We start from the raw sequence: 26,728 nt of genomic DNA on the forward strand, positions 1-26,728 counted from the left end.
ATTTTAAAGACCATGTATTGGCGAGATTGCGGGGCAACTGTGGGAATGTAAAATGGTACCTCTTTGGAAAACAGTGTGGCAATTTCCTAAAAAATTATACACAGCCAATCCTACCACCCAGCTGCTCCACTTCTAAATATTTACCAGAAGAAATGGAAGACTGTGCCCATAAAGACTTGCACGTGAATGGTTGCAACAGCTTTATTTGTAACTTCCAAAAGCTAGAAACTACCCAAATGTCAATCAACAGATGAGTAGATAAACAGATTTTGGTGTATCTATGCAATGGTTTACAATTCATATAAAATATATGCATATAAAATGCTAGAAAATGCAAACTACTCTGTAGCACAAAAAGCAGATCTGTGGTCGTTCAAGATAAGAGGAAAGGAGGGAAGGAGGGATTTCAAAGTTGTGGCAGGGACTCTTTGGGGTGATGGATATTTCATTATCTTAATTATTAAGATGGTTTCATTGGTGTGTACCTATGTCAAAAACCCATTAAATTATATACTTAAATATGAAAACTAATCAGGGTGCCTGGGTGGTTCTGTCTACTAAGTCATGATCTCAGGATCCTAGGATTGAGCCTTGCACGGTGCGGGTGTCCCTGCTTAGCAGAGTCTGCATCTCCATCTCCCTCTGCCCTTCCCACCCTCTTGTGCATGTTCTCATTCTCTCTCACAAATAAATTAAAAAAAGAATAAAAAAAAAAGAGGTGATCAAATTTAAAAATTATTATCGAGGTGCCTGGGTGGCTCTGTCATTTGAGCATCTGATTCTTGATTTCGGCTCAGATCATAGTCTCAGGGTGGTGATCTCAGAGTCAAGGGATTGAGCCTTGCGTTGGGTTCCATGCTCAGCACGGTATCTGAGATTCTTTCTCCCTCTGCCACTTCCCTGACTCGTGCTCTTGTGCTCTCCCGATCTCTCTTTCTTAAATAAATAAATAAAATCTTCTAAAAAGTATTAACAAATGGTTTTGTACACGAAATGGGGCTTCACTTGTCCTCAGAAGCCCCTGTGGGGCCCCCACCAACACTGTCTTCCTGCATCTTCTTGTTTCCTGTATGTGTGTCTGCTACTTACACGTCCCTCAGCAATATGCTGTAGCAACACCAGCGTGGAATTCCGTGGTCTTCCGCCACTTACTTCTTCCAACTCAATATTATATGACACATCCTTATCATTTATGGCTATGGTGCTTCACTGCCTTACATGTTTATTAAGTTTGAAAGTGAGCCTGGGCGGCAGGCTGGGTGGCTCAGCAGTTTAGCGCTGCCTTTAGCCCAGGGCCTGATCTTGGATACCCGGGATCAAGTCCTACATCAGGCTCCCTGCATGGAGCCTGCTTCTCCCTCTGTCTGTGTCTCTGCCTCTCTCTGTGTGTCTCTCATGAATAAATAAATAAAATCTTAAAAAAAATAAAAAATAAAAGTGAGCCTAGAGCAGAGCCTCTATGGGAAGACAGCTCCCAGCCCAGGCCCTAAGGCCAGGCGTGTTTGGCAGGAGGCCTGTGTCTCCTGGGCCGTGAGTGTAGAGGACAGGGTGGCACTGCGGCCACCCAAGTGGCAGGGCTGGGCCTCCAGGGCCAGTGGCAGTGGTGGAAAGTGTTGACTGGATTCTGGGTGAGAAGGATGCCTGTAAGGTCTTAAGCGAGGGCTGACATGATCTGACTGGGATTCCGAAAGGTGGCCCTGATCTGTCCTGGAGCAGAGAATCCGTGTCAGGGCTGTGGGGCTGGGGGCGGGGAGCCTTGACAGGTGGCTGTCGTGACCCGGCAAGAAACAACATGGTTCGACCAGGGTGCCCACGGATACCTGTGCGGAGATGTGGTTGGAGGAAGGGTGTGATTTGGATGGAGTCCCTTGGATCTGCTGAAAGGTCAGGAGTGGAGCTTGAAAAATAGGAAGAGCCCAGGAAGACTGATGTTTTCTGAATGGCCCACCTGATGGGGGTTTACCACATGGGAACACCTTTTCCCCAAGTAAGGAGTGAGCTTGCAAATATCTGTGGGGAGCCCAGCCGGCGGGGGCAATATGGGGCTCAGCCCTAAGGCCACTCAGGCCCAGACAGCATCTCCCTGAAGCTTGAGCCGAGGGTGGCCAAATCTCCCGAGTGTTTTTAAATCAGAGGTCACAATTTTTATGTGAAATCTTCAAAATATTCAATGTTGGCTCACTTGCTTAAAACATAGCGTTGGGGAATGTCTGGATGGCTCAGCGGTTGAGCATCTGCCTTTGGCTCAGGGTGTGATCCCCGAGTCCCGGGATCGAGTCCCACATCGGGCTCCCTGCATGGAGCCTGCTTCTCCCTCTGCCTATGCCTCTGCCTTTCTCTCTGTGTCTCTCATGAATAAATAAATAAATAATCTTAAAAAAAAAAACAAATAAAAAATGAAACAGCATTTTGAGGCACCTGAGTAGCTCATTCAGTTAAGTGTCTCTGCCTTGGGCTCAGGTCATGATCCCAGGGTCCTGGGATGGAGCCCTGAATGCATCCCACTTCCTGCTCAGCGAGGAGCCTGTTTCTCCCTCTCCCTCTGCCCTCCCCCTTGCTCATGCTCTCTCTCTCTTTCTCTCAAAATAAATAAATAAAGTCATTAAAAATAAAGTAAAATAAAAGAGATGTCTGGGTGGCTCAGTGGTTGAGCGTCTGCCTTTGGCTCAGGTCATGATCCCGGGGTCCTGGGATTGAGTCCTGCATCGGGCTTCGGGCAGGTAGCCTGTTTCTCCCTCTGCCTGTGTTTCTCATGAATAAATAAATAAAATCTTTAAAAATAATAATAAAACACAGCATTTGGGCCACATAAAATGTGTCTGGAGGAGCCAAGCCCCTCTCATGTTCCAGCTGCACCAGGAGCCACACAAGACACTTGGTGGGAGCAATCACCAGGGTTCCAGCCTCTTACTTTCCCAGGCCCCTCCAGCCAGACTATCCAAGACTGGGATTATCTGTGTAGTAGCAGGACCCTTCTCGCAGCAGCTGGGACCCAACAACCCCTGTGCTGCCTTCCTGGCGTCGGGATCTCAACACAGACCACGGTGAAGTCATGACCTTCCCCCAGACCCAGGATGGCCCAGCTCCAGTGGTGTTGAAGCCAGAGACTTAGCAGTTGTCTTTGAACCCTCCCTCTCTCACCCCATGTCACCAAGACTCACTGCTTCCCTCTCTGGAATGCACCTCCCATCCAATTGTGTCTGTCCTCATCAAGGCCACCACCTAAGCCAGGCTCACTTCTCCCCGGACACCACAGGAGATCCTCACTGGTCCCTGCTCCCAATGCTGCCCCCACAACACCCATCCACCACGTGTTCTCCAGGGCTCCCGTCACTGCCCTACAGGAGACCCTCCAGTGGGTTCTCACCTTCTGTCGATTCTCACGAGACCCCCCAGGACCCCATGTAACCTGGCTTTATCCCCTGCCTGCTTCCCCCTCATTCACCCCCTTGTGGCACCAGAAACATAGCAGGTCCTGCCCACTGCAGGGATCTCCCACACACTGCTGCCCTACTGCTTGCTCGGCCCTCACCACTTGGCCCCTTCCCAGTCTAGGTGTAAGTGTTTGTCTCTCCTCGGTGAGGCCATCCTCACTGCTGGCTGAGTCCTCACTGCTGGCTAAGTCCCCAGTGCTGGCCCATCCCACTCCTCCCTGTTACTCCCATGCCCTCTTGATTTCTTTCATTACACTTATAGAATTTGTGGGCCTCCTGACATTGGCCCTCCCCACTCCCTCCATCTCACAGGCAGGAATGCTTCTGTCGTGGTCTTGCTGCATCCCTAGAACTTTGCTCCAGGGCCTGACTCAGGTAGTTTTAAAAATAATTGTTGGTTGAATAAATGAATGAATGAATGAATGAATGGGAGAGAAGAGAGCATGAAGAAGCCAAAGAGGACATTCCATTGTTCCATTGTGTTTCCATTCTCTTTGCTTCCACCTGCTGAAAGCCTAGAGCCCCACCTTCCCAAGCCAGAGTGTGGCCAAGAGTCTCCAGGGATCTCCACCCCTCCACAAGTACCCTCCTTCCCACCACTGCTCCAGGCACCCACGTCAGATCAGGGTCCCTGCCCATGGTATCACTGGGAGGCACCATGTTCTTTGGGCTAGGTCACTGGTGGCCCAAAAGGCCAATACTAAGGAGACAGGTTTTGATTGGAAAGAAAGATGAGCTTTATTTTGGAGGCTGGCTACCTCAGGAGAAGGTGTACTCTTGTCCAAAGGCCAACTCTGAGGTTTCTGACTGGGCCAGAGATTTCTAAAGGGAGTGAGTGAATCCGTTAAGGGAGTGCAGGGATCTGTGGCTTTTCTGGCTTGCATGCAGACTCGGTGATGCCACCTCCAGAGTTATTCCGGTGCTCAGGGTGGTGCAAGAAGGTCTGGTTCCTCAGTGCCATGGGGGTGGTTGTGCAAGACAACTCTATTCTCTCTGCAGGAGGGGGAAGGTCTACGCATGTGCAAAGGGAAGTCAGTGAAGTCATTTGTGTGACCTTAAAAAGAAAAAGACGTTTTGCTAAAAGATGGCTGGACTCATCCTAGAGCCAAGGCAGCTTCAAGCCAACTTGCTGGCTTCTGTGGCCTGGGAATGTTCTGGTTCCTTATTTTCCAAGGCCAGTGGTCTGCAAGTCTCAAAAAAAGCAAATTGCTTCTGTAAGGAGCATGTTAACTTGCTTCACTCTTAAGTGTTGTTATACCCCCACCCAGCTCATGTAAGTTGAGGAGACCTCAAGTCCCACCCCAAAGTGCCTGGCGATTCTGTGCTGGGGCCCAGAGCCTGGCACCCAATGGAGGCGGGGCACCCACAGGACCTGAGAACAGACCCCTTAGGGATACACCTGTCTCAGTGAGGAACCCCACCCCACCCAGGCCGCATGGCGGAACACAAGACCCTGAGGACACTGGTTTGGCAGGAGACACTACAGCAAAAAGAGGACAGAATGGTCCTGAGATAAGAGCAGACCTCCGGGACAGGAGGAAGCAGAGGAGAGAGAAGGAGGGAGAAGGCAAGACCGTCCAGTTCCAACCAAGCCTGGATGTTCTCATTGCTGCAGGGCAAACACGCCCTCTGTCTCCTCAAATCTTACTGACTGAGGCCAGCAGAGCATGCGTGCAAGTGTGTGTGTGAATGTGTGTGTGCATGTGTGTGCAGTGCACGTGTGAGTATGTGTGCATGTATGAATGTATGCACGCACACATGTGTATGCACCGTGTGTGAATATATGCACCCATGCATGCATGTGTGCATGTGCAAGTGTGTGCATGCACATGAGAATGTGTGTACAAACACACGTGTGTGCATTTGTGTGTGAGGGCCTGTGTGCGTGTGTGCGGGAGTATATGTGAACACGTGAGTGCATGCGTGAGTGCCTGTGTGCACATGTGTGAGTGTGTGCATATAAAGGCTGGAGGCTGACCTTTGATTTCTTGCCTACAGGGCCATCGAGTATAGACACGTAGGGAGACACAAGCCCCGTGACAGAGACTCCAGCGGGGACAGGAAGTAACCAGGAGCCCAGCAGTCCTACCTTCACCACCTGTCTCCCCGAAACCCTCCTGCATTTTGTCCAAACAGCATGGACAGGGAGTAAGTCCGGAGGTCCAGTCCCCCTCACATCCACACAGGTGCTCTTTCTCAAAAAGTACGAGTTCCTCATTAAAACGGCCAAGCAAATAGCAGCCATATGTGAAAAGATGAATCACATTTGACCCAGATTTACAGCAGCCTGACTGGTGTGTCGTCGATGCCTGTCCTTCAAACAACTTCTATCCCTGCTTGATCTGACTCTGGGCCAACCCCAGCTTCCCATGAACCCTTCTCAAGTTAGCTTCCTGGGGCGCCCAGGTGTCTCCCCCCTCCTCCCATTGTCAGAAAAGTAAAAGATGTTGGTAATAACATTAGTAATGGGCATTCACTGCTCGCCGGGGGCTGCTATAGCCAACTCGCCAACTCCTGTGTCCTCACAGGAGCTTTAGGAGATCAGAACAATGATTGCCCCCATTTTACAGAGGAGGAAACTGAGGCACAGAGAAGTTAAATTCCTTTCCCAAGGCCACACAGCTTGGGCAGAACAGGGATTTAAACCCACTCCAGAGTCTGTGTGATAACCTTTAGGCCACACTGCCTCTCCTTTCAGGCGAATTCTCGGGTTCGTTAATAAACCTGGCTGGCACTGGCTACTTTGAACTCTGACTGTGCACTTCTCATCCCCAGAAGCGGAAAAGTAAACTCCTGATTGCATAGCGTGTTTGCACACTGCTGGCCAAATCCTGCCACTGGGCTTTCCAGCAAAATGAGAGGGATTTTGCCAAAATGCCTGTCCTCCCCCAACCCCTACCTGCTCCCAGCCCCCAGCTTGTCCTTGCATCAGCCTAACATCACTGCTCTTGACAACAGGCTGCAACTCAAAACCAAGAAGACACAGGGACCCTGTTGGAGGACCAGGTGTCCCTAAAATGCAGCTATGCAGCATCTGGTTTATTCAGTAAGGATGCTAGACCCCCGCCTTGAAGGTCCGAGGACGCGGGGCTCCCCCCCAGGGCCTGGCAGCGGTGTTTGCATCCGGCCTTGTTAAAATGTGCCAGCCGGTGGCTGCCCAGGGTGGGCCAGACCCTCCCAGAGTGAGGCAAAGTTCAGCCTGTCTGAGAGGCCTGGGCTCTGACAAGCCTTATTCTGACGGCTGGTTAACATCTCTCCGTTGAATTTTAACATGAAATATCTTTTAGACACAGCAAGGAGAGCGAAGTCCCTTTGGTGAAGGAAGGCCAGACTTTCCCTTTGAAAGGGAAGCCGCCCAGCGCTCTCCTTGACCTATTTAGAGCACATTTGTTCAAGGGGCCGGAGACACCTGGGCAGGGGACTGTGGTCTGGGGGGCTACGGTCAGGGGGGCTGCGATCAGGGCCAATTAAAGTCACGGCACAGTCATCCCTGAGCCCCAGCCACCTGCCAACAATGGCACCGAGCCAGCGGCTTGTGCCTGCCCCACACCCAGTGGTGTCCCCATGGGCGATGGGTACTGCCGGTGACCCCCCCACCTGCTCCCCTGGGGTCAGCAGCCTTGAGGCCAGAGGTGAGTTCGGAGCCATGCCAGGGACAGGAGGCAAGACTTTGTGCACAAGGGCCCACTGGGGCTGGGGACGAGGCTGGGCCAGTGTGGTGTGGCAACAGGGGACACGGGCTGTTCTGGGGGGAGACTCTGGAAGTCAGCTTGGGGAAGGCCACATCTCTGTCCTAGGAAATCTCTTACTGAGTCTTTTGGCCACACAAAAGTAGAGCTAAAATCTGGTCCAGGGGGAGAATAGGCCGAGCTGGCAGCGCAGAGAAGCAAAGGGATCCCTGCCCCGGGCACCAAAGGGCGATGACAGGGACTCACTTGGGGCTTGCTCTGGGGAGGCGCTGAGCTAGGAGATTGGAGTTACATGAGCTCAAGGAAAATGAGAGGTGAGGGAAGGTGCTGCCAATGGGAAGGGAACGGGACCCCAGTGAGAGGGACGGGGCAAGGGGTCAGGGACATTAGTCGTGAGGCTTTCAGCGGCTCCCCGGCATCCTCCCCTGCTGCCCGCAGCCTTCAGCCAACCTCAGAAGTTAAAAACAGAGCTACCACAGCTGAACAGACCTGGGCTGTAGTCCCGATCCTAGCACAGGGTAGCTGTGTACTCTGGACTCTGCTCAGAGCCTCAGGTTCCACATCGGTAAAATGGGTGTAAGAATGGAATATTGGGGCTCCTGAGTGGCTCAGCTGGTTAAGCGTTTGCCCTCGGCTTGGGTAGTGGTCTCAGGTCAGGTTCCCTGCTCAATGGGGACCCTGCCTCTCCCTTTCCCTCTGCCACTTCCCACCACCCCCTTGTGCTCTCTCTCTTTCTCAAGTGAATAAATAAAATCTTAAAAAAAAGAAAAAGAGGGGCACCTGGATGGCTCAGTGGTTGAACATCTACTTGGGCTTAGGCCATGATCCCAGGGTCCTGGGATCGAGTCCACATCAGGCTCCCCACAGGAAGCCTACTTTTCCCTCCACCTGTGTCTGTCTCTCATGAATAAATAAATAAAATCTTAAAAAAAAGAAAAGAATGGAATATCTAATTAGAAGGGTTGTTGGAAGGATTAAATGAGTTACTACAGGAAGTGAAGTTAACATTGTGTCCAACACACAATAAAGACTCAATGATGGGCAACCCGGGTGGCTCAGCAGTTTAGTGCCCGCCTTCAGCCCAGGGTGTGATCCTGGAGACCCGGGATCGAGTCCCACATCGGGCTCCCTGCATGGAGCCTGCTTCTCCCTCTGCCTGTGTCTCTGCCTCTCTCTCTCTCTCTCTGTCTCTCATGAATAAATAAAATCTTAAAAAAAAAAAAAGAAAAAGACTCAATGATTCTTAGGTATCAGCCTCACCACCACCATCATCACGAGATGTTGAGGTATCTCTCAGCTGTTCTGTGGGAAAATCTGAGTTGAGCCCATGGTCCCATGTGGGGCACATTTGCTAGTGGTGAGGGGGAGTGGGGCCACCGTGTTTCTCCAGAAAGGAAAGTTCCAGACTTTCAGAACTGCTCAGAATAGCAGTTTGGAACAAGAAACACTCAAGAGACCAGACGTTCAGAGGTTCTGGAGAAGTTGGAACTCCAGGCACCACCACATGTGTTGGGGTAGGGGGTGTCAGGAGAAGGTGAAGATCCTCTGAGAGCCACAACTTCTTGTCCTGGAAACACCCCTGTGAAGTGGGGTGTGTGATGCTCTTTCCACAGATGAGCCGGTCCTGCTCTGGGTACATGAGGACTCTGACCCAGCCTTGAGGAAACATGGGGCCGTCATCTGACTGAGGGAAGAGCTCAGGGCCATTGCAGAGGCAGAGCTATCAGGGGGACATGCAGGGGCAGCAGGGGAGGAGCTTGGAGGGAGGGGTAGTGGCAGTGGGCTGGTGTGCTGGTGGGCTGGTGGTCATGGCCCTCGGACAGAAGAAAGAGCAAACAAGAGAAGACGGCATTGGGGCATTTCAGGAATGAGTCGTGTTCTGTGGGGGCCAGGCCCAGGCCACGTGAAAGTAGCAGCACAGAGAAGGCTCTGAGGATGGACCAGGGAGAAGAGGGCTCCAGGCGGCTTGTCTTGCCCCAGAAGCACTGGGGTGTCATCAAAGGCTTTGTGAAAGGGTGACAAGCTGCAGGCTGGCAGACACCTTCAAAGGGACCAACCCAGAACGTTCCCCCAGGACAGACATCCTGCCTTAAAGAATTCAGCCCATGGAGCTGAGGGAAGGGAGGAAGGAGAGTGGAGGCTCAGATGCCACATTAATATTGTGTCCCGAGTTCTGGGGACCCTGGAGGTAGGAGCAAACCCAGCTGGCTCTGGCTGCCCCCCTCCAGCCACCCGCCTTGATTCTGCCAGCCCTGCGAGCCGCCTGGGGAATCTGCTGAGTCATTGACAGTGAGCACTCCTGCCTGCCCTTTCTCCTGCCTGGCCTGGGACCAGAGGCAGCTGCTGTCACCACAGGACATCAGGGGTTGGGAGGAATCACAAAAAACCTGCTGCACGATCCAGCCAGAAAGATGATCACAGTGCATCCCCCAGTCCAAGAAAAACCCGTGTTGACCAACAGCATACCTGTGCCCATTTTCGGGCCATATGCAATCTCCTGCTAACACCTGATATTCCCCAAGGCTGGTTCTGGGTGGCGGACCCCAAGCCCCTTTCCATGGTGCCATCTCTCTGGCTCCTGCTCATCCGCCTTACCCTCTGCTCCTTGACCCTCTCCTCACCCACAGTCATAATCTAAACCACCCACTTTTGCTGGATCCTCCCCTTCCTGACCTCTAAAAATTGGAGATGAAGGGCTCCATTTCAAGCCTCATCTCTGTGCTGTGAAAGGTCGCTTCCTAGGTGAGCCCGTCATCAGTCCAGGACTTGAAATGCCTTTCAGCCTTAATGATATCAAGGGGATGACCCACCCATCCAGCTATATTATCTTCCATTTGCTTCTTTTATCAGGGAGAAGATCCTCGGCTGAGATGGATCAAAAGATTCCTATGTTCTAAATTTAGAAATTTAGTTTGTCTTTGGAAAGGCTTCTTTCCCTCTGGGTACATAGTTTCATTTCAGCTTAGGGGAGAAGACCTTTAAAAAAGTTCCTATCAGGCTCTGAATATCAGCTTCAAACGTGACCAACTTCTGATCGTAGAGCTACTTTTTAATCCTTTCAAATATCTTGTTAAGTTGCGGTGGGGATAGGTATAAAGACTCCTGGCAGCATCGAACAACTGCAGGGACGTGAGAGGTGTCCCCAGAGAGGGTGCAAAAGCTACTACTACCCTCCCAAGATCCAGAGCCACTCTCAAAGATGGCCACAAAAAAAAAAAAAAAAAAAAAGACTGAGATAAACCCTCTGGGAGCTGGCAAGAGGCGAGAGGACCTTAGCTGCAAATGGCCACACTGCTGTCTGGCCAGCCATATTTTGGGGCCCCCAACCCAACTTTGTGCTGCCTGCAAATGCAAGAACTGATAACCTGCGCCCCAACCCCCGCTTGTAGACAGGAAGTCAAGCAAGTTCTTGGGACACAGAACCAGACAGACACGGAGGCTATAGTGTCCCTGGGAGAGAAAAGATCAACAACCAATGGGAACCTGAATTTACAAGAGTCTGGAGTTAGAAAGGAAAGGACATGGGAAATTTTACCCTCCTTTTCGACAGGGCTCTACAGAGATCCGGGAGAGCTGACTCTGGTGAGAATGCTCACTCTTTGCCAGCCTCTACCCGTCTTCTCAGGACCCCACCTGCAGTCTGCTGACACGGTGCCCCTGGGGCCAGAGTGGCTCCAGTGGGGATGTGGAGAAGGTTGTTCTGATGGGCCTGCAAGGTCAGGCAGTTGGATTAAAGCTGAGCCCTGCAAGGAGGGGTCCTTGAAGATGTTAACTGTACCAACAGTAGAGAAGAGGACCAAAACCCAGGAGTGTGGGGAGAAGGGAGGGGACCAGCGAAGGATACAGAAGCTGGTATGAAAGCTGTGGGCCCAGGGAAGTGCCTTCCAGTAAGAGGAACCCAGAAAAGGTCACCGAATGCAGCTGCAGTGAGGTCATTGGGGACTGGGGTGTAACAGGGACAAAAATCTGATGGGGATCAATCCAAAAAGAATAGGAAGAGAGGGATCCCTGGGTGGCTCAATAGCTTAGTGCCTGCCTTCGGCCCGGGGTATGATCCTGGAGTCCTGGGATCGAGTCCCGCATCGGGCTCCCTGCATGGAGCCTGCTTCTCCCTCTGCCTGTGTCTCTGCCTCTTTCTCTCTCTCTCTCTCTGTCTCTCATGAATAAATAAATAGAATCTTAAAAAAAAAAAAAAGAATAGGAAGAGAGAAATTGGAGGCGAACACCCATGATGCTTTTGTGAAATTGTACTAGAAATAGTAGTAGGAAAAGAGGTGGCTGCTGAAGAGAGGTGATAAAAGGGAGGGAGGGGGCTAGGGGCAACCAGGTGACTCAGTCAGTGAGGCGTCTGCCTTCAGCTCAGGTCATGATCTCAGGTTCCTGGGATCGACCCCCACAGCATCAGGCTCCCTGCTCAGCGGGTTCTCCTCCCTCCCTACTCATGTTCTATCTCTATATCTCTCAATTAAATAAATAAAATCTGTAAAAGAAAAAGGGAAGGGAGCTTCTCTGAGGATTGGGGGAATGTCATATTTGGAGTTCTTTTAAACTTTTATTTATTTACTTATTTTTTAAGTAACCTCTACCCCCAGTGTGGGGCTCAAACTCACAACCCTGAGATCAAGAGTCGAACGCTCTTCTGACTAAGCTAGCTGGGAGCTCTGAAAACTGGTATATTTGTACATTGGTGGGAACTATCCAGTAGGAAGGCAAAGACAGATGCTAAAGAGGCTTGAGCAAGTGTCAAGGTGGGCTGCAGGGAACACAGCCAAGGGGGTCACGATGAGGGGGAGCACGAGGGCCACTGAAGTAGCAGGAACAAAGGTGGAATGGGGGGCCCCGAGGCAGGTCAGAGGATGAGACTGTTGGATTCTTCTTTTTTTTTTAAAGATTTTATTTATTTATTCATGAAAGACACAGAGACACAGGCAGAGGGAGAAGCAGGCTCCATGCAGGGAGCCTGACATGGGACTCGATCCCGGGTCTCCAGGATCACGACCCAGGCTGAAGGCAGCACTAAACCGCTGAGCTACCTGGGCTGCCCGAGACTGTTGGCTTCTAATGACTTCTATTTCTTTTTTTTTTTTTTTTTTTTTTTTTTTTTTTTTTTTTTTAAATTTTTATTTATTCAGAGAGAGAGAGAAACTGAGAGGCAGAGACACAGGCAGAGGGAGAAGCGGGCTCCATGCAGGGAGCCCGACGCGGGACTCGATCCTGGGTCTCCAGGATCAGACCCCGGGCTGCAGGCGGCGCTAAACCGCTGCGCCACCAGGGGTGCCCTGACTTCTATTTCTTTAGCAAAACAAGGAGAAAGGACATCCTTTGAGAGGTCTGAAGACAGGAGGTGGCATAAAAAAGCTCCTGGAGGATGTGCTCCAATATGAGTTTATCAGAAGTGCCATGCACGATTGTCAAACCAAAACAGAAGAAAATAGAGCAAGAAAATGCAGTGGGTTTAGTAGAAAATAGGAACAAGGAGGGGCTCCATGGGTGGCTCAGCGGTTTAGCCTCTGCCTTCAGCCCAGGGCATGATCCTGGAGGCCTGGGATCGAGTCCCACATCAAGCTCCCTGCATGGAGCCTGCTTCTCCCTCTGCCTGTGTCTCTGTCCCCCTCTCTCTGTGTGTCTCTCATGAATAAATAAATAAATAATATTTTTAAAAACATAGGAACAAGAAGACAAAGGGAAAATTCAGCAAAGAAAACATACCAGAGTCCACATGTGGCAGTAATTCCAATAAACGTGAATAGGTTAGAATTACAAGTTAAAGTTAGAGCCTTTTGGCTTGGGTTTTGCAAAAGGAGACATGAAGCTTAGTTTGCAGCCCAGAATGAGGAACCTGAACGTGCCAGGGACCAAAGCAGACTCTAGAAGTACTTATGCCAGAGTGTCGGCAGTGGTGACTACTAGCTGGTGGGTTTAGGAGCGATCTTTGTTTTCTTTGTACCTTTCAATATTTTCTGAAACTTTTTGGGAGTGTGTACACTAATTTTATAGTTGGAAAAAAACAGAAGCTGCTGTTAAAGCCAGCTGAAGCAAATTTATATGGCGCCTGCACTTGCTGTCCAATTCTGTGCCAGTCCCAAAGATGCTCTAAAGAAGAGTTCCTGCCCCCCAAGACCTGGCTGGAAATGAGACCAGCTGGACAGTAATAGAGGTGCAGGCCATTGTGAGGATGGGACTCTACTACTGACTTCGAGCCCAGGAGGGAGGCAAGCATAAGCAAGCAGAGCCCCCTGGAGGAGGAGGCACTCGTAGTGCATGCAGGACGTGGTCCAAGGGTGAGCCCGGGGATGCATTCCAGGCTGCGAGCATCAGCAAGGCCAGGAGCAAGGCCAGGACCCCATGAAGTTGGCCCAGGGCACACGGGGGAAGCGGTGGGGGCGTCGGGGCCCAGAGGCCAGGGAGGCAAACAGGTTGTACCTGGTGCGCTGTGCAGATAGGCAGGGAGAGAGTGGGCAGGACACAAAGCAGCTAGGAGCTACTCCCCAAATGGGCAGCCTTGAGCCCCAAAGTACATGAGAAGAAATGGCTGGGTCCCTGTCACAGCTCCTTGGCTCATCCTCTACCTGCCACACGTCACACATACACATTTGATGGCCCTGGAGAGCCCTACTGAGGGCTCAGAGAGGGTGACCACAGAGGAGCATGGCCATCAGTGGCAGCAAACAATGGAGGTCAGGGGTTTGGGTGGGGGGCTGGGCCACACAGGCTGCCAATGACCCAGACCCAGGCCACATGCACACACAGATGTCAATCCAGGCTCATGCCGGTGCCAGGATCAGTATGGCCCTGGCCGGCACCTGTCCTGAGTGTGCCCTGGAGAGTCACCCTGTGAGGCAGGCAGGGGAGCCGCGGGGAGACAACAGCCTGGCCAAGGCCTCCCCTACACCTATCAGAGACCAGGTGCTCCGGGCCACACTTCCTGGCAGGACAGGAACAGCTATGCGCTTGCCTCTGGGCCTCCCTCAGAGCTAGGTTAAACTTTGACTGATTCTTAACCCCTAACTCCGTAAGTGTCCTCTGGTCACATTTTAATTCCAGTCTGGGTGACTTCAGTCTTCATTTTCCCCACTTCCTGTATTGAGTTTCTCCGGGAGGTACAGGCCCTGCTGAGTCTCTGGAAGGATGCCGGTGGCTTCAGAGTCACATCCCACAGCTCCCAGTCCCAGTTGGAGCCACTCCAAGTGACAGTTGCCAGGTGGGTGCCTGGAGAGACCAGGCCCAGAGTCAGCGAAGTGGGTGGCCACTGCCATGCTCCAGGCTTCTCTGCTGGCGAAGTAGGTGCTGCTGTGGGGCAAGCGGGCCCCCCACATTGGCCCCTTTGCCCTAGGCCACTTCCTGTGAAGGGGGCACCTCCACTGGGCCCCCTGCGTGGGCTCCATGGCATTTTCTGAACTCTTGGACCTAGTGGGTGGCCTGGGCAGGTTTCAGATTCTCCAGATGGTGGCTCTGGTGGTCCCTATCATGTGGCTCACCACTCAGAGCATGCTGGAGAACTTCTCGGCCGCTGTGCCCAGCCACCGCTGCTGGGTTCCCCTCCTGGACAACAGCACTGACCAGGCCAGTGTCCCCGGGACCCTGAGCCCCAAGGACTTCCTGACCGTCTCCATTCCATTGGGCCCCAACCACGAGCCCCACCAGTGTCTCCGCTTCCGCCAACCACAGTGGCAGCTCCTGGACCCCAACGCCACGGCCACCAACTGGAGTGAGGCTGCCACAGAGCCGTGCGTGGACGGTTGGGTGTATGACAACAGCACCTTCACCTCCACCATCGTGGCCAAGGTAAGAGGCTCTCCTGACACCTTCCCCAAGTCCTGGCACTTTAGGGACCAAGGTCAAACTCACATTTGACTGGATTCAGAACAGCCCAGTCCTGGGAGGGACCCACCTCAGCAGACCTCCTCACTTCCGGCCCCTCCTCTCGCTCATTGGGAGGCAGTTCCAGCCTGTCTCAGGGGACAGGGAACCCCAGGAGGCAAATCAGCCCAATCTGGGCAAGTGGGAGGGGCCTCTTTTTAGAACCAGAGAGACCTGGGGGAGTAGGGACCAGGCACCGACTCAGGGTGGCCCTGCACAGTGGGTGAGGCAAGGGAGAGCTAATGAGTCTAGAAAGGACTTGACCCGGGACTAGAGGGCAATAGGGTGATGTGGAGAGGCTTAGGGGGACAGCCCTGCCTACCACCCTAGAGGTCTCCAGGCCATCTACCCACACCTAGCTCCCACGGGCCTCCCCATCAGTGCCTCCGCTCCCTCACATCTGGGCTTACCTCCCACTACTCTCCCACCAGTGGGACCTGGTGTGTGACTCCCATGCCCTGAAGCCCATGGCTCAGTCCATCTACCTGTCTGGGATGCTGGTGGGAGCTGCTGTGTGCGGCCGAGCCTCTGATAGGTGAGGTCCCCCACCCCGGTCCCAGCAGCCCCCTTCGCCTTGTGTTCCCAGGCTCCCATAGCCCTGGCCTCTTGTCGCCGGGTCTGGGGAGAGAGCGCTCAGCCGCCAGTCGGAATGCCTGCACGGGAGTCACACTCCTCACGCCTTCCAGCTTTGCCCCGAGCAAGCCTCCTCCCCACCCCGAGCCTTCTGGGGTTCTCCTCTGGGGTTGGAGAGGGTCATCACTCCTTTCCAACGTTCACTGCTAAAATCTGCCCGGCCACAAGCTGCCTCCTGCTGACGGCGAGCTCATTCTCTGCCCAGAGCGCCTCCGAGCTTCCCCGGGCCCAGGGGACTCTGGGGGTGCGTACGAGCCTTTCATGGGTGGGTAACTCAAGTGTGGACCAAGCACCACTTCCACCTCCACTCGGAGGCCAGTGCAGGCGCCCCAGAGCCCCAGGGCTGGTGCGGGGTGCCCGCGGACCCCGCCCCATGCCCGTGTCTGTGTGCCTGCAGGTTTGGGCGCAGGCTGGTGCTGACCTGGAACTACCTTCAGATGGCCATGTCAGGCACGGCGGCCGCCTTTGCCCCCACCTTCCCCGTGTACTGCCTGTTCCGCTTCCTGGTGGCCTTTGCCGTGGCCGGCGTCATGATGAACACCGGCACTCTCCGTACGTCTCCGCCACGGGCCACGCGAGGGAGGCTCGTGCAGGCTCCCAGGCCGACACCTGTGGTCTCCTTGCAGTGATAGAGTGGACGTCGACACGGGCCCGAGCCTTGGCCATGACTCTCAACACCCTGGGCTTCAGCTTCGGCCAGGTCCTGATGGCCACAGTGGCCTACGGTGTGCGTGACTGGGCATTGCTGCAGCTGGTGATCTCTGTGCCCTTCTTCCTCTGTTTCGTGTACTCCTGGTGGGTGTCTTCCCTCTCCTCAGAGAAGACCTGCCCACCCTCCCACCCTGCGAGCAGAGGCCAGGGGGGACACAGCCAGGGGACAGGCACAGGAGCCTGAAACAGCTGGCTGCCCCAGGCCCACAGTGCTCACCCACTCCAACCAAAGGCCTTTCCCTGCTCCTCCCAAGTGCCTCCTCCTCTACTCATCCTCCTCCCATCCCTTCCTTCCCATCATCTCTTGGCCCTTTACCCTCTCGAGTCCCTGGGTGCCTTGGCATGCATGCCTCTAGGCATGTTTTCTGAGCCCTTTGTGTCCGGCATGGCAGCACAAGGCCAAGCTGAGGGGTGGGATGCAAAGATACAGCTCACATGCATGTGTGCACACACACACATGCCCCACTCCTAGAACACAGCCCTGGTCAGCCTCATGTACTGACATCATTACTGAAGGACAGGGACCATGACCCAGTGGTCAGAGGGGACTCATGCCCCACCCCCCCACAGGGCCAAGATACGTGAGAGGTTAGGGAACATCTGCACTGCCCTGAAATAAATCAGGCATGGTTCTTGCCCAGCTCCTGAAACATAATAGGTGCACAGCAAATATTTCTTGGATGGCTGGCTGGATAGATGATGATAGAAAGAAGATGATAAACTAGTGAATGGATGGGTAGATGGACGGGTGGAGGGAGGGAGCGAGAGAGGGAGGGAGGGATAGATGATAGAGATAGATAGATGATAGATGATGATAGATAGATAATAAACTAGTGAGTGGATGGGTGGATGGGATGGATGGATGGAGGGATGGATGGGTGGATGGGTGGATGACAGCCTGCAGAGCAGAGCTGAGCCTGGCTCATTCACAAACAGACCCAGCAACATAGTACTTGCTTGGCCATTGTGGTCACTGCAGAAAGAAGCACAGCAGAAGCCAGGGGAGGACGGGGCACCCCTCCTGGCTATTTGCTGCAGGCCTCTCCCTGGGGCAGGGGGCGGGAGGTTCCGGTGCCCTCTTCCCGGCCACCTAACCTGTGCCCCAGGCTCTGACTCCCTCCGCATGCCGCAGACCCCAAATCCTCTCTTTGGCCCTGCCTCCACCCATCCCCCTGATGACATCTCCATGACTGGTGTCTTGGCATCACAAATATAACATCTCCTTACACCTGCTCTTTCCCAAGGCTTCCTCAGGGTTGACAGCAGCCCCCTTCCAGGAGGTCCCAGGGTCCGAATTGCCATGACACTTCCCTATCCCTCACCGTCCCCCTTCCCCAAGTCCAACAGGTCACTGGGTCTTGTCAACTCTACCCTTGACGTGTGTCTGGAGTCCCCATTGTCTCCCTGGCTCTGCTAACCTGAAGGACCTCAGGGTCTGGTGCATGTGGAGTAGGTGACTCCACCCCTGGCTGCTGTTCCCAGAGAAAGGGAGCCTGGCTGGGGGCCCTGCCTGAACAGAGGTGCAGAGGCAGAAGCCAGTGTAGAGTGGTGGGCAGGACAAGGGACTCAGTGGGCAGGGCCAGGGCAAGGGGTCTGGGCGATGGGTGCCAGGTTGTTGTTAAGGGCCGGGTCCTGGCATGAGGAGGGGGAAATGGGATGTGCAGAGCCAACTCGCATCCAGGAGACAGCAACTGTCATCCTGGCATGGGCAACACAGGGTCAAAAGTGAGGCAAGGGCAGTGGGCCCGAACAGGCTCGAGGGGTGCTAGAAGTGACCAGAATTGGTGGCTGATTGGGTGTGGGTGGAGGGGGCTGGTGATGTCAGGACCAAAGACCCTGCTCCAGGCCTGAGCCTCTGGGTGTGAAGCTGCCTGCATGGAGGGGGCCTTGGGGGAAGAGCCAGCTCATGCAGGAGGGTGCAGCCTTGAGGGTGAGCAGAAAGGCTGTGTGTGACATCAGGGAGGTGCCAGACAGTAGGGGACCCTGGGGGGTTTGCAGTCCTGTAGTCCTGTAACTACACGCAGGAGGGTCCTTACTGTACATGGATTCACCCAGGCCTGGTTCCCAGGTGAGGCAAGAGAAAGGCCACAGGTCAGGAGCGAGGCCAGAAGGGGAGGACAGGGACACCCAACCACAGTCCAAGAGGGAGAAGGAGAAAGGCAGAAAGGGTGGCCTGTAGGGGAAGGAGATTATCACACGGTGTGGCCTCACTGAGCCTGGGGCCTGTGGGTGCCAGTGAGCACCCCACCCCGCGGGACAGAAGGAAACAGAAGGGCAGTGAGGCTCACACAGGCTGGGCCCCGGGGGCCACAGGCAGTGCCCCTCTCATTTCCCCCCTGAACCCCTGCAGGTGGCTGGCAGAGTCTGCACGATGGCTCCTCATCACAGGCAGGCTGGAGCAGGGTCTGCGGGAGCTGCGGAGGGTGGCTGCCATCAACGGGAAGGGGGCGGTGGAGGACTCCTTGACCACCGAGGTAAGGCAGGGCTGGACCTTCCTGTGGGCTCAACCCTCAGACCCTCTCCCTGCCCCTGCTCAGGGCTCCTGGGAAGAGGAGGGTCTTAGGGAGGAGGGCCCCCTGGCGCCCCCAGGGCTGACACCTTCCCACCCCAACCCTGCAGGTCCTGCTCTCGGCCATGCAGGAAGAGCTGAGTGCGGGCCAAGCTCCCTCCAGCCTGAATGCTCTGTTCTGCATGCCTAGACTGGGCCTCCGGACCTGTATCTCCACTTTGTGCTGGTAGATGTCCCCTTGACCCACACCCAAGGCCCCAGCCTCCACCTCTGGTGGGCTTTGGGCTGTTGCAGGCCCCCAGGGACCCTGGAATCAGGGCTCTGGTTGGCATCCAGTCAAGGGGCCTCCAGTGACTCTCCTATGGGTCCCACTGTCCTGACAGCACCTCCAGGACAGGGCCGACAGCACAGCCATGTCCCTTCTAGCAGTCAGGCTCCCAGAGGAAGCTGTCCAGGTGGGGTCAGGTGGGGGAGAGGGGATGGCAGAGATGCCTAAGGAGGAGGGGTCAGGTGGGGGAGAGGGGATGGCAGAGATGCCTAAGGAGGAGTCATAGCAAGGGTGCTGGGAGAGCTGAACTGCCCAGCCGTCTGGGGAGGAGAAGGCACGCCCACCCCATCTGCAGGGGCCAGGGAGGAGGGGGGGGTATTACCAGAGCCCAGGTGCCAGTGCCACTCAGCAAGGACTAGAACCACCGAGGCCCACAGAAGAAGGACATGCTCAGTTGAAGCTGCAGCCATAGAGGGGCCATGGCCACTGCCAGCCACGGCACCCAAGGGAAGGAGGAAGGAATTATCCCGCCTTCCCCAGCCCAGGACCGCACTGCCAGCGTCTCACCAGTGCCTTCCATTGGCCAAACCTATGGAGAAGCAGCACTGGCAGGGGAGCCCAGGGGAAGGTGGTGCACAGAGACCACCCTCCCGCTCCACAGAGCCTGCAGGAAGAGGGTGGAAACGGGTCTGAGAACAAAGGAGCCAGTGAGCAGCCCTGCTCCCAGCCGACTCCACCTGCCCCGGCCCGCAGGTTTGCCTTCGGCTTCACCTTCTACGGCCTGGCCCTGGACTTGCAGGCCCTAGGCAGCAACATCTTCCTGCTCCAGGCCCTCATCGGGGTCGTGGACATTCCAGCCAAGATAGGCACCCTGCTGCTGCTGAGCCGTCTGGGCCGCCGGCCCACTCAGGCAGTGTCCCTGGTGCTGTCGGGGCTCTGCATCCTGGCCAACACGCTGGTACCATACGGTAAGCAGGGGGCCCGGGTGCTTACAGCTGCATCCAGAGGCTTTCCCACCTAGGGGAGCGGGAGAGGCTGAGCCAGGAACAGAGGCCCTGGCCTCCTCCTCAGAGGCCCAGTTAGGAAGGAGGCTGCTGGGGCATCGGGAGAGATGGTGGTGGCCTATACCAGACAACAGAAGCAGGGACAGCATGGAGGGGGTGGCATCGTGAAAAATTATGGAGATAAAATAAGAACTTAGTCCTGGAATGCAGGGATAGGCGGGGAGCAGGGAGTCAAGGAGGACTCCTGGGGTCTGGCTCTGGGTGTCGGGGTAAGCATTGAACATAGCCACGAGGTCACTCAGGATGTGTTCTAGGGACACCCAAATGGAGGTGAATCACAGACATTGGGAGGTTAGGGACAGGTTTAGGATGGAAAGAGCCCCCATCTGACCTCGGAGCCCCTGCCACCGACTTTGCTAACTGTCCACAGAGTTGGGGGCCCTGCGTTCAGCCCTGGCCGTGCTGGGGCTTGCGGGGCTGGGAGCCGCCTTCACTTGCATCAGCATCTTCACCGGTGAGCTCTTCCCCACCGTGCTCAGGTGAGGGGTTGCCTGGGGCTGGGAGGGCAGGATGGGGATGGCCTTCCCCAGACTCGGATGTCCCCCCCCCTCTCCTCCATGTGGCTTCAGGGCTGCCCAGGTGCATCCTGCCCCCGCTGGACCCCTGTATCCCTCTGGACAGAGTGGGGCTGGGCGGTCAAAGCCGTGGGCAGACAGAGTGGCCCCTCACTGGCATGTCTGTGACTATAGGATGACGGCGGTGGGCCTGGGCCAGATGGCAGCCCGTGGGGGAGCTATTCTGGGGCCTCTGGTCCGGCTGCTGGGTGTGCACGGCCACTCGCTGCCCCTGCTGGTGTACGGGGCAGTGCCCGTGCTGAGCGGCCTGGTGGCCCTGCTGCTGCCAGAGACCCAGAGCCTGCCGCTGCCCGACACCATTCAAGATGTGCAGAACCAGTGAGTGAACTCAGCCCTGCGGCCGACCTCTCTGCCCTCCAGAGAACCCCGGGATGGGGCGGGCCTGCCACCCACCCCCATCGCTGGGCACAGGGGAAGCAGAGGTGCAGGAAGGGATGGAACTGGCTCCGAGTCGCACAGTACATCTTTGGGAGATGAGACCAAAGGCTGGGTCCCCCGGCTGACCGCCTGGACTTTGTTTCCTGCTCTTCATTCTACCATTTAAGGCCTAAATAGCTGGGCCACCCCCAGCTCCACCTTAAGAGAAGTCCAGGGGATGGAAGCCTGTAGTCCTTTGTAAAGGGGGGGCCAAGGGGCATGATAGGCATTGTTGGGGGCCTTGGGGGTCCCGGAATCTGTTGCTGAATCCCCTCGATAGCTGGCAGGGCTGTCACCTGCCCACCCTTTCCCCAGCATGTACTCAGGGGGCCCATTCCTGGGCTCCCCAGAGCAGCGCCCTAAGACCTCTCGAGTCCCTGGGAGAGATGTAGTTCAGGGGTCATAGGTCATGCTGCACCCACGAGACACAAAGCTTTTGTCTTTCATGTCTGAACAGGGCAAAGAAGTCAACACAGAGCACCCTGGGGCCCATGGTCCTGAAATCCACACACCTTTAAGCCTCCTGGGAGTTCTGCCAAGGATCGCTGGGCGGAGCACCTTCTCTCCTTCGGAGGAGGCAGGACAGCAAAGGCCCCCATCTCTAGAAGAGGCCCCAGGGCCGTCCCTCTCCGCCAGAGGAGCCACCTTCGATTGAGAAGGAGGAGAGGATGGCTTGACTGGCCAAGGGGTCGGCCCCATGCACCCTCGCAGGACCCTCCCTCATGACTGTGAGGAGGAGCAGGGACCAGCTTCCCACCCTGCTCCCTGCTCACTCTGCTGGCGGCCCCCAGCTGGCCACTGCCCCCTGAGCTTGGAGGCCACCGTCACCCGCAGTCAAAACTCTCCCAGCACCTCGCACTGCCCCAAGGGCCTCAACATGTCTCAGCTCCTCAGCTGTACCCAAAAGGCAGCTCTGGCCCTTGGTCCCTCATCCCCACATTCCAGCCACGGGACCCATCCTCTGTGCCCCTCCTACCGGACCCAGGGCAATAGCCTCCTTCCTGCAGGCCCAGGGCCCAGCCCAAGGCCAGAATGAATCCCTTACCCACAGCTGTGGCCACGCACATGACTCCTGCCCTGCCAACCCAGGGGTTCCCAGAGGCTTCCCCCTTGGCCCCAGCTCCCACACAGAGCCTGGTGGGAGGGGCAGCAATGCGAAGGAGGCAAAAGAATGAATAAAGGAACAAATGACAGCCCTTCACTGACTCCACTGATGAGCCACAGGTGGGGGTGGGGGTGGGGTAGAGGAGAGCTCTGGGGAGCTCCTCAATGGGTTGGCCCTCTCCCAGGCTGGTTTTTCTGCCCCTGGTGCCAGGCCAGAGTGTCTGCCCTTTCTTTCAGGCTCTGTTATGAGCTGGGCACCATCCTGGATGCCTCAAGGCATCATCTTATCTTTTCCCAAACCCTTCAAGGAAGACAGCCCATTTTACAGATGGGAAAGTAAGGTTGGATAAACCAATTACCCATGACCTACAGCTAAGAGGGGCAGAATCACGAGTGAAAGCCTCAGTCTCCAGAGCCCAGCTTTGGCTACGACCCCCCCCCCACCCAGCTTGCCCTGGGCCACGCAACCTGGGCAGCCAGGGATGTTTCTTGAGGCAGATGCCTCCCTCTCAGAACCAGCCAAGACCCAGCAGAGTCTACTGGCACCACTTACAGGAAAACCCGGGGCAAGACCTCACATGGAAAGGGATGGACGCCTGAGCTCCCCTAACACAAATGTGGGTGTAGGCAGAAGCCACTTGCTGCCCATCGGGGTCCCCACCAGCTGCTAATCTGCTGAGCCACCCCAGAGCAGTGCTCAGGTGGTCTCTGCTCTGTTTGTGTCACTGCTTCCAGGCGCCTCCTTAAAGGTACCCTACACATGCGTGCACACACAGACACATACACACGCGCACACACACACACACACACACACCAGTGATGGGGGTACACGCGCTCAGACACACATGAGAAGACAAATGGGAAAAGAGAAAGTTGCTCCTTGTCCCCAGGAGACAGGTTCGCTCACTGGCCTGGTCTTACGGGCTGCAGCCCTGAGCCTCTGAGGGTGGGGGCAGCAGGTATCTGCCTGTGGCCACCCCTCAGTGGAGACCCCCAGGACAAAGGGAGCGGGAGTGGGGATCACATTTGTAAAACTGCCCAAAGGCAAGTTTGTCTCAGCCTGCTCTGAACTTCTGGTCCTTCCTGTCTGCTGCTCAGCCGAGCCCTAGATACTTTCCCACCTTTGCTCAGCATTCTTGAGTCCCTGTGGTGTCCAGAAGCTTCCAGAAGAGAGAACCCAGGAGTAGTGGGAGATGGCTCCTCCTCAACCCTAGAGTGTTCTCCAGTTCGCCAAGTGTTCAGAGCTCTCCCCCTGCCCACATGCAGAGCAGCCTTGCTCCTGGCCCTTCCAGGAGGTCCCAGGTTCCCGGACCCATCCAGGCCCTACCGGCTTCCAACATGTCCTCCCCTCACTCAGCAGGACCTGGAAGCTGGGAGGGTCCAGGGCCCTGCTCCTCTCAGGCAGCCGGGGATGGCTGTCATCACCATGGCGGAGAGGATGCCCTGTGAAGGGTGAGGGGCTTTCTGGGCAGCAAAGGCCTGCTTCCCAGCTGGGTGCCACCACCCAAATGGCAGGCCTTCACTTAGGACACTCCATCTCTTCTGATGCTCACCGCAGGGAGCTCCCGACCCCAGGGGCTGCAGGGGCACCCCACGATGGAAGAGCCAAGGGAACTGGGTGTGGGAAGGAAGAAGCCATCAACTACCCCACAGTCTCATTCTCCCCATGGCAATAGAGGCCTCAGGCAGTGTGGACAGGAAAATGGCTCGGCACCCACTTGGGCCCCTCTCCTGGCTCCAGCCAGGACTGCAGCTCTCCCAAGAGGGTATGTGGGGAGGGCCATGCAGGCTCCTTTGGCTCCTTATCCACCTCCAGGAAAGGGCTGTCCTCCCAGAAGACTCCAGGCCTGGCTGAGATTGTGTTCTATTACCTGGGGGGTTGTGTGGTCTTCAAGGTCAAAGGTATCAGCTAGACTCCACTTTCAGCTTCTTCCCTCAACTCTGCCCTAGATCCTCCCCAGGTGGAGTCTCCTGACACATCCCTGCAGGTAACAAGGGTCAAGGAGTGAGGTTCCTGGGGTTTCAGTCACCCCAGATGCTGTTTGCACACTCCTGGAGGTCACTGCCAGGCCAGCCAGACCCCAAGGAACTCAGCTCAGGCCCAGGTGTTAAGTTCAACATCATATGCCCAGACGAAGGAGCAGAGACTGAAGTGACCATATCTTGCAGATGGGTAAACTGAGTCAATGGTAGTGTCCAGAAATCTCTCCTCTCTTACAACCAAGCCCTTGAGCAGGACTGGAGCCCATCCTGCCAACTCCTGCCCTGTCCCTCTTTCTGGACCTCTACTCTGATGGACTGTTCAGGGTCATTCTAGAAGTTTCCAGAGTAAGAATGTTCCCTTCTTGGCACCATGGAACTCCTGCCTGCCTATATTTGTTTTCTTTGGCTAGTGGTGATGGGGCAGGGGAACATGAGATAAGTTTCCATCCCTTGGACAGAGATCCTGGGGGGCAAGGTCATTACTGGCACGGGGACAGGATGGCCTGGCAAGATTGCTCTGAATCAGGGCTTCCTCCAGGTTCTAGGACTGTGAGCAGTGGCAGACAAGCAGGGTCCATGCCTTCCCGTGGGGGCTGGTTAAGGAGACAAGGAGAGGCCAAGTCTTTGGAAGTCCACACCGGGGGCAGCTCCAGGAGATCCCAGTCTCTCACCAGGGACAGCACTCGGGGAAGGTCCCTCAAAGGTCCCTGAGGAAACACCCCAGGGTAAGGAGGATCCTAAAACAAAAGCTGCATTCCAGGATGGAAGGAGGGGGAAGCGGGGCTCCTGTGGAGTCAAGCCAAAGGACCCTGAGAAGTGTCCAGACCTGGAAAATGCCCCAAGAACGAGCTGGCCAGGGGCACCTGGGTGGCTCAGTGGGTTAAGCAGCTGTCTTCAGCTCAGGTCCTGGGATCGAACCCTACGTGGGGCTCTCTGCTTGGTGAGGAGTCTGCTTCTCCCTCTGCCCCTCCCCCCTTTCATTATCTCACTCTCTCCCTGAAATAAAATCTTTTTTTAAAATGAGCTGGCCAGGGGTGCCTGGGTGGCTCAGTGGTTGAGTATCTGCCTTTGGCTCAGGGCGTGATCCCGGGGTCCTGGGATCGAGTCCCACATCCGGCGCCCTGCATGGAGCCTGCTTCTCCCTCTGCCTGTGTCTCTGCCTCTGTGTCTCTCATGAATAAATAAACAAAATCTTAAAAAAAAAAAAATGAGCTGCCCAGCAACAGAGCCACCTGCGAATGGAAGTTCATGACACAGATCGAAGTGAAGGATGATGGGGAGCGAAAGACACAAGAAAGCAGAGCCAGGGATCCCTAGGTGGCGCAGCGGTTTGGCGCCTGCCTTTGGCCTAGGGCGCGATCCTGGAGACCCGGGATTGAATCCCATGTCGGGCTCCCGGTGCATGGAGCCTGCTTCTCCCTCTGCCTGTGTCTCTGCCTCTCTCTCTCTCTCTCTCTCTCTCTCTCTCTCTCTCTGTGACTATCATAAATAAATAAAAATTAAAAAAAAAAAAAGAAAGCAGAGCCAGGAGAGGGAGGTGAGATCCACCCCGCAGAAAGGAGAGAACACCTGAGTGGCAGAAGCGTGGCGATGCAGTTGCCGCCTGGAAGATGAAGACCACCTGTGCTCTGCTTTCCTGAGAAGGCCCACGCAGTCGGGTCACAACCTCACCTCAAGAGTTTATACTCCTTGCGACCGAGAAGCTTAGCAAATACAGACCAGGGTCTCAGGGCATTTGGGACCAGGGCCTGTTCAGTGTCTCCATGAAGGAGCAAGCGCCGGAGGGCAGGCTCTCCTCCCACCTGCAGCCCAGGAGCTACCCACAGTCAGCCAGCGTGAACTGGAGTGGGGGTGGGAGGGCTCCAGACCGGAGCGTCCAAATCCCTAGGGATGCAGAGAAAGCAGAGACTCTGGAGTTAGGCAGACTGGGGGTGAGTGTGGACTCAGCTCCCGAAGCTCTCTTCACCCAGGAAGAACCCCACCTTCCCCAAGGGCTGCCTGTAACAGGGGCAGTGCCCTTGCAAGAGCCTGGCCCAAGCGGCCCCCAGAGGCAGAGACCCACTGTAGCCACTAGGGGGCAACACAGCGCTCTTGCCTCCGGCTTGTGCTGCTGAGCGGACCAGGTGGACGGGCTCAACCAGGGCCACGCCCCAACGGCGCCCCCAGCCCCACCCTTAGGCCAGGAGGGACCTAGGCTTGAGACAAAAACAAGGCGCCCCCGGCAGCCCCAAACCACGCTCAGCCCAAAACTTCACAGGCTACTTACCAGCTCTCATGGGCAGCAAGCTGGGCCCAAAACCCACCTCGGAGCCAGGACCAACGTCCCACCAGCACCCACCCTGAAAAAATTGCACGGGACCGTTGGATTTGGAAAGTTTTTGTTTTCTTTTCCCACACATTTCCGGGGTTGGGGTGTTTTCCAAGACTCAGACACATTTTTTAACAAAGAGAAAAAAAACTGGGGGAGCAGGGAGCCTGTGG

At 55.5% G+C, this 26,728-nt stretch overlaps 1 protein-coding gene and 1 long non-coding RNA gene across 6 annotated transcripts; one reads left to right on the forward strand and one right to left on the reverse strand.

Moving 5' to 3' along the window:
- Nucleotides 1–4,147: 4,147 nt before the first annotated feature.
- On the reverse strand, nt 4,148–26,675 carry LOC140612386 (uncharacterized). The gene is made up of 2 exons (XR_012013635.1): nt 26,514–26,675; nt 4,148–4,488 (listed from the first exon to the last, which is right to left on the reverse strand). It is a non-coding gene; the product is annotated as an uncharacterized lncRNA (long non-coding RNA).
- SLC22A12 (solute carrier family 22 member 12) lies at nt 14,151–22,356 on the forward strand. Of its 5 annotated transcripts, XM_072789722.1 has the most exons (11): nt 14,221–14,324; nt 14,792–14,908; nt 15,415–15,518; nt 16,014–16,168; nt 16,243–16,411; nt 18,678–18,801; nt 18,947–19,062; nt 19,858–20,072; nt 20,539–20,647; nt 20,858–21,061; nt 21,618–22,356. In XM_072789722.1, exons 3-11 carry the CDS (start codon nt 15,451–15,453, stop codon nt 21,676–21,678), a joined length of 1,221 nt encoding a protein of 406 aa, XP_072645823.1. In that variant the 5' UTR covers nt 14,221–14,324; nt 14,792–14,908; nt 15,415–15,450; the 3' UTR covers nt 21,679–22,356. The 5 variants fall into 5 exon arrangements, with proteins under 5 accessions (XP_072645819.1, XP_072645818.1, XP_072645821.1 ...); XM_072789717.1 differs by having other exon boundaries at nt 14,152–14,908; XM_072789720.1 differs by lacking the exon at nt 15,415–15,518 and having other exon boundaries at nt 14,152–14,324.
- Nucleotides 26,676–26,728: the final 53 nt, after the last annotated feature.

Source organism: Canis lupus, chromosome 21 (genome assembly GCF_048164855.1).
Source record: "Canis lupus baileyi chromosome 21, mCanLup2.hap1, whole genome shotgun sequence".
Lineage (NCBI taxonomy): Eukaryota > Metazoa > Chordata > Mammalia > Carnivora > Canidae > Canis > Canis lupus.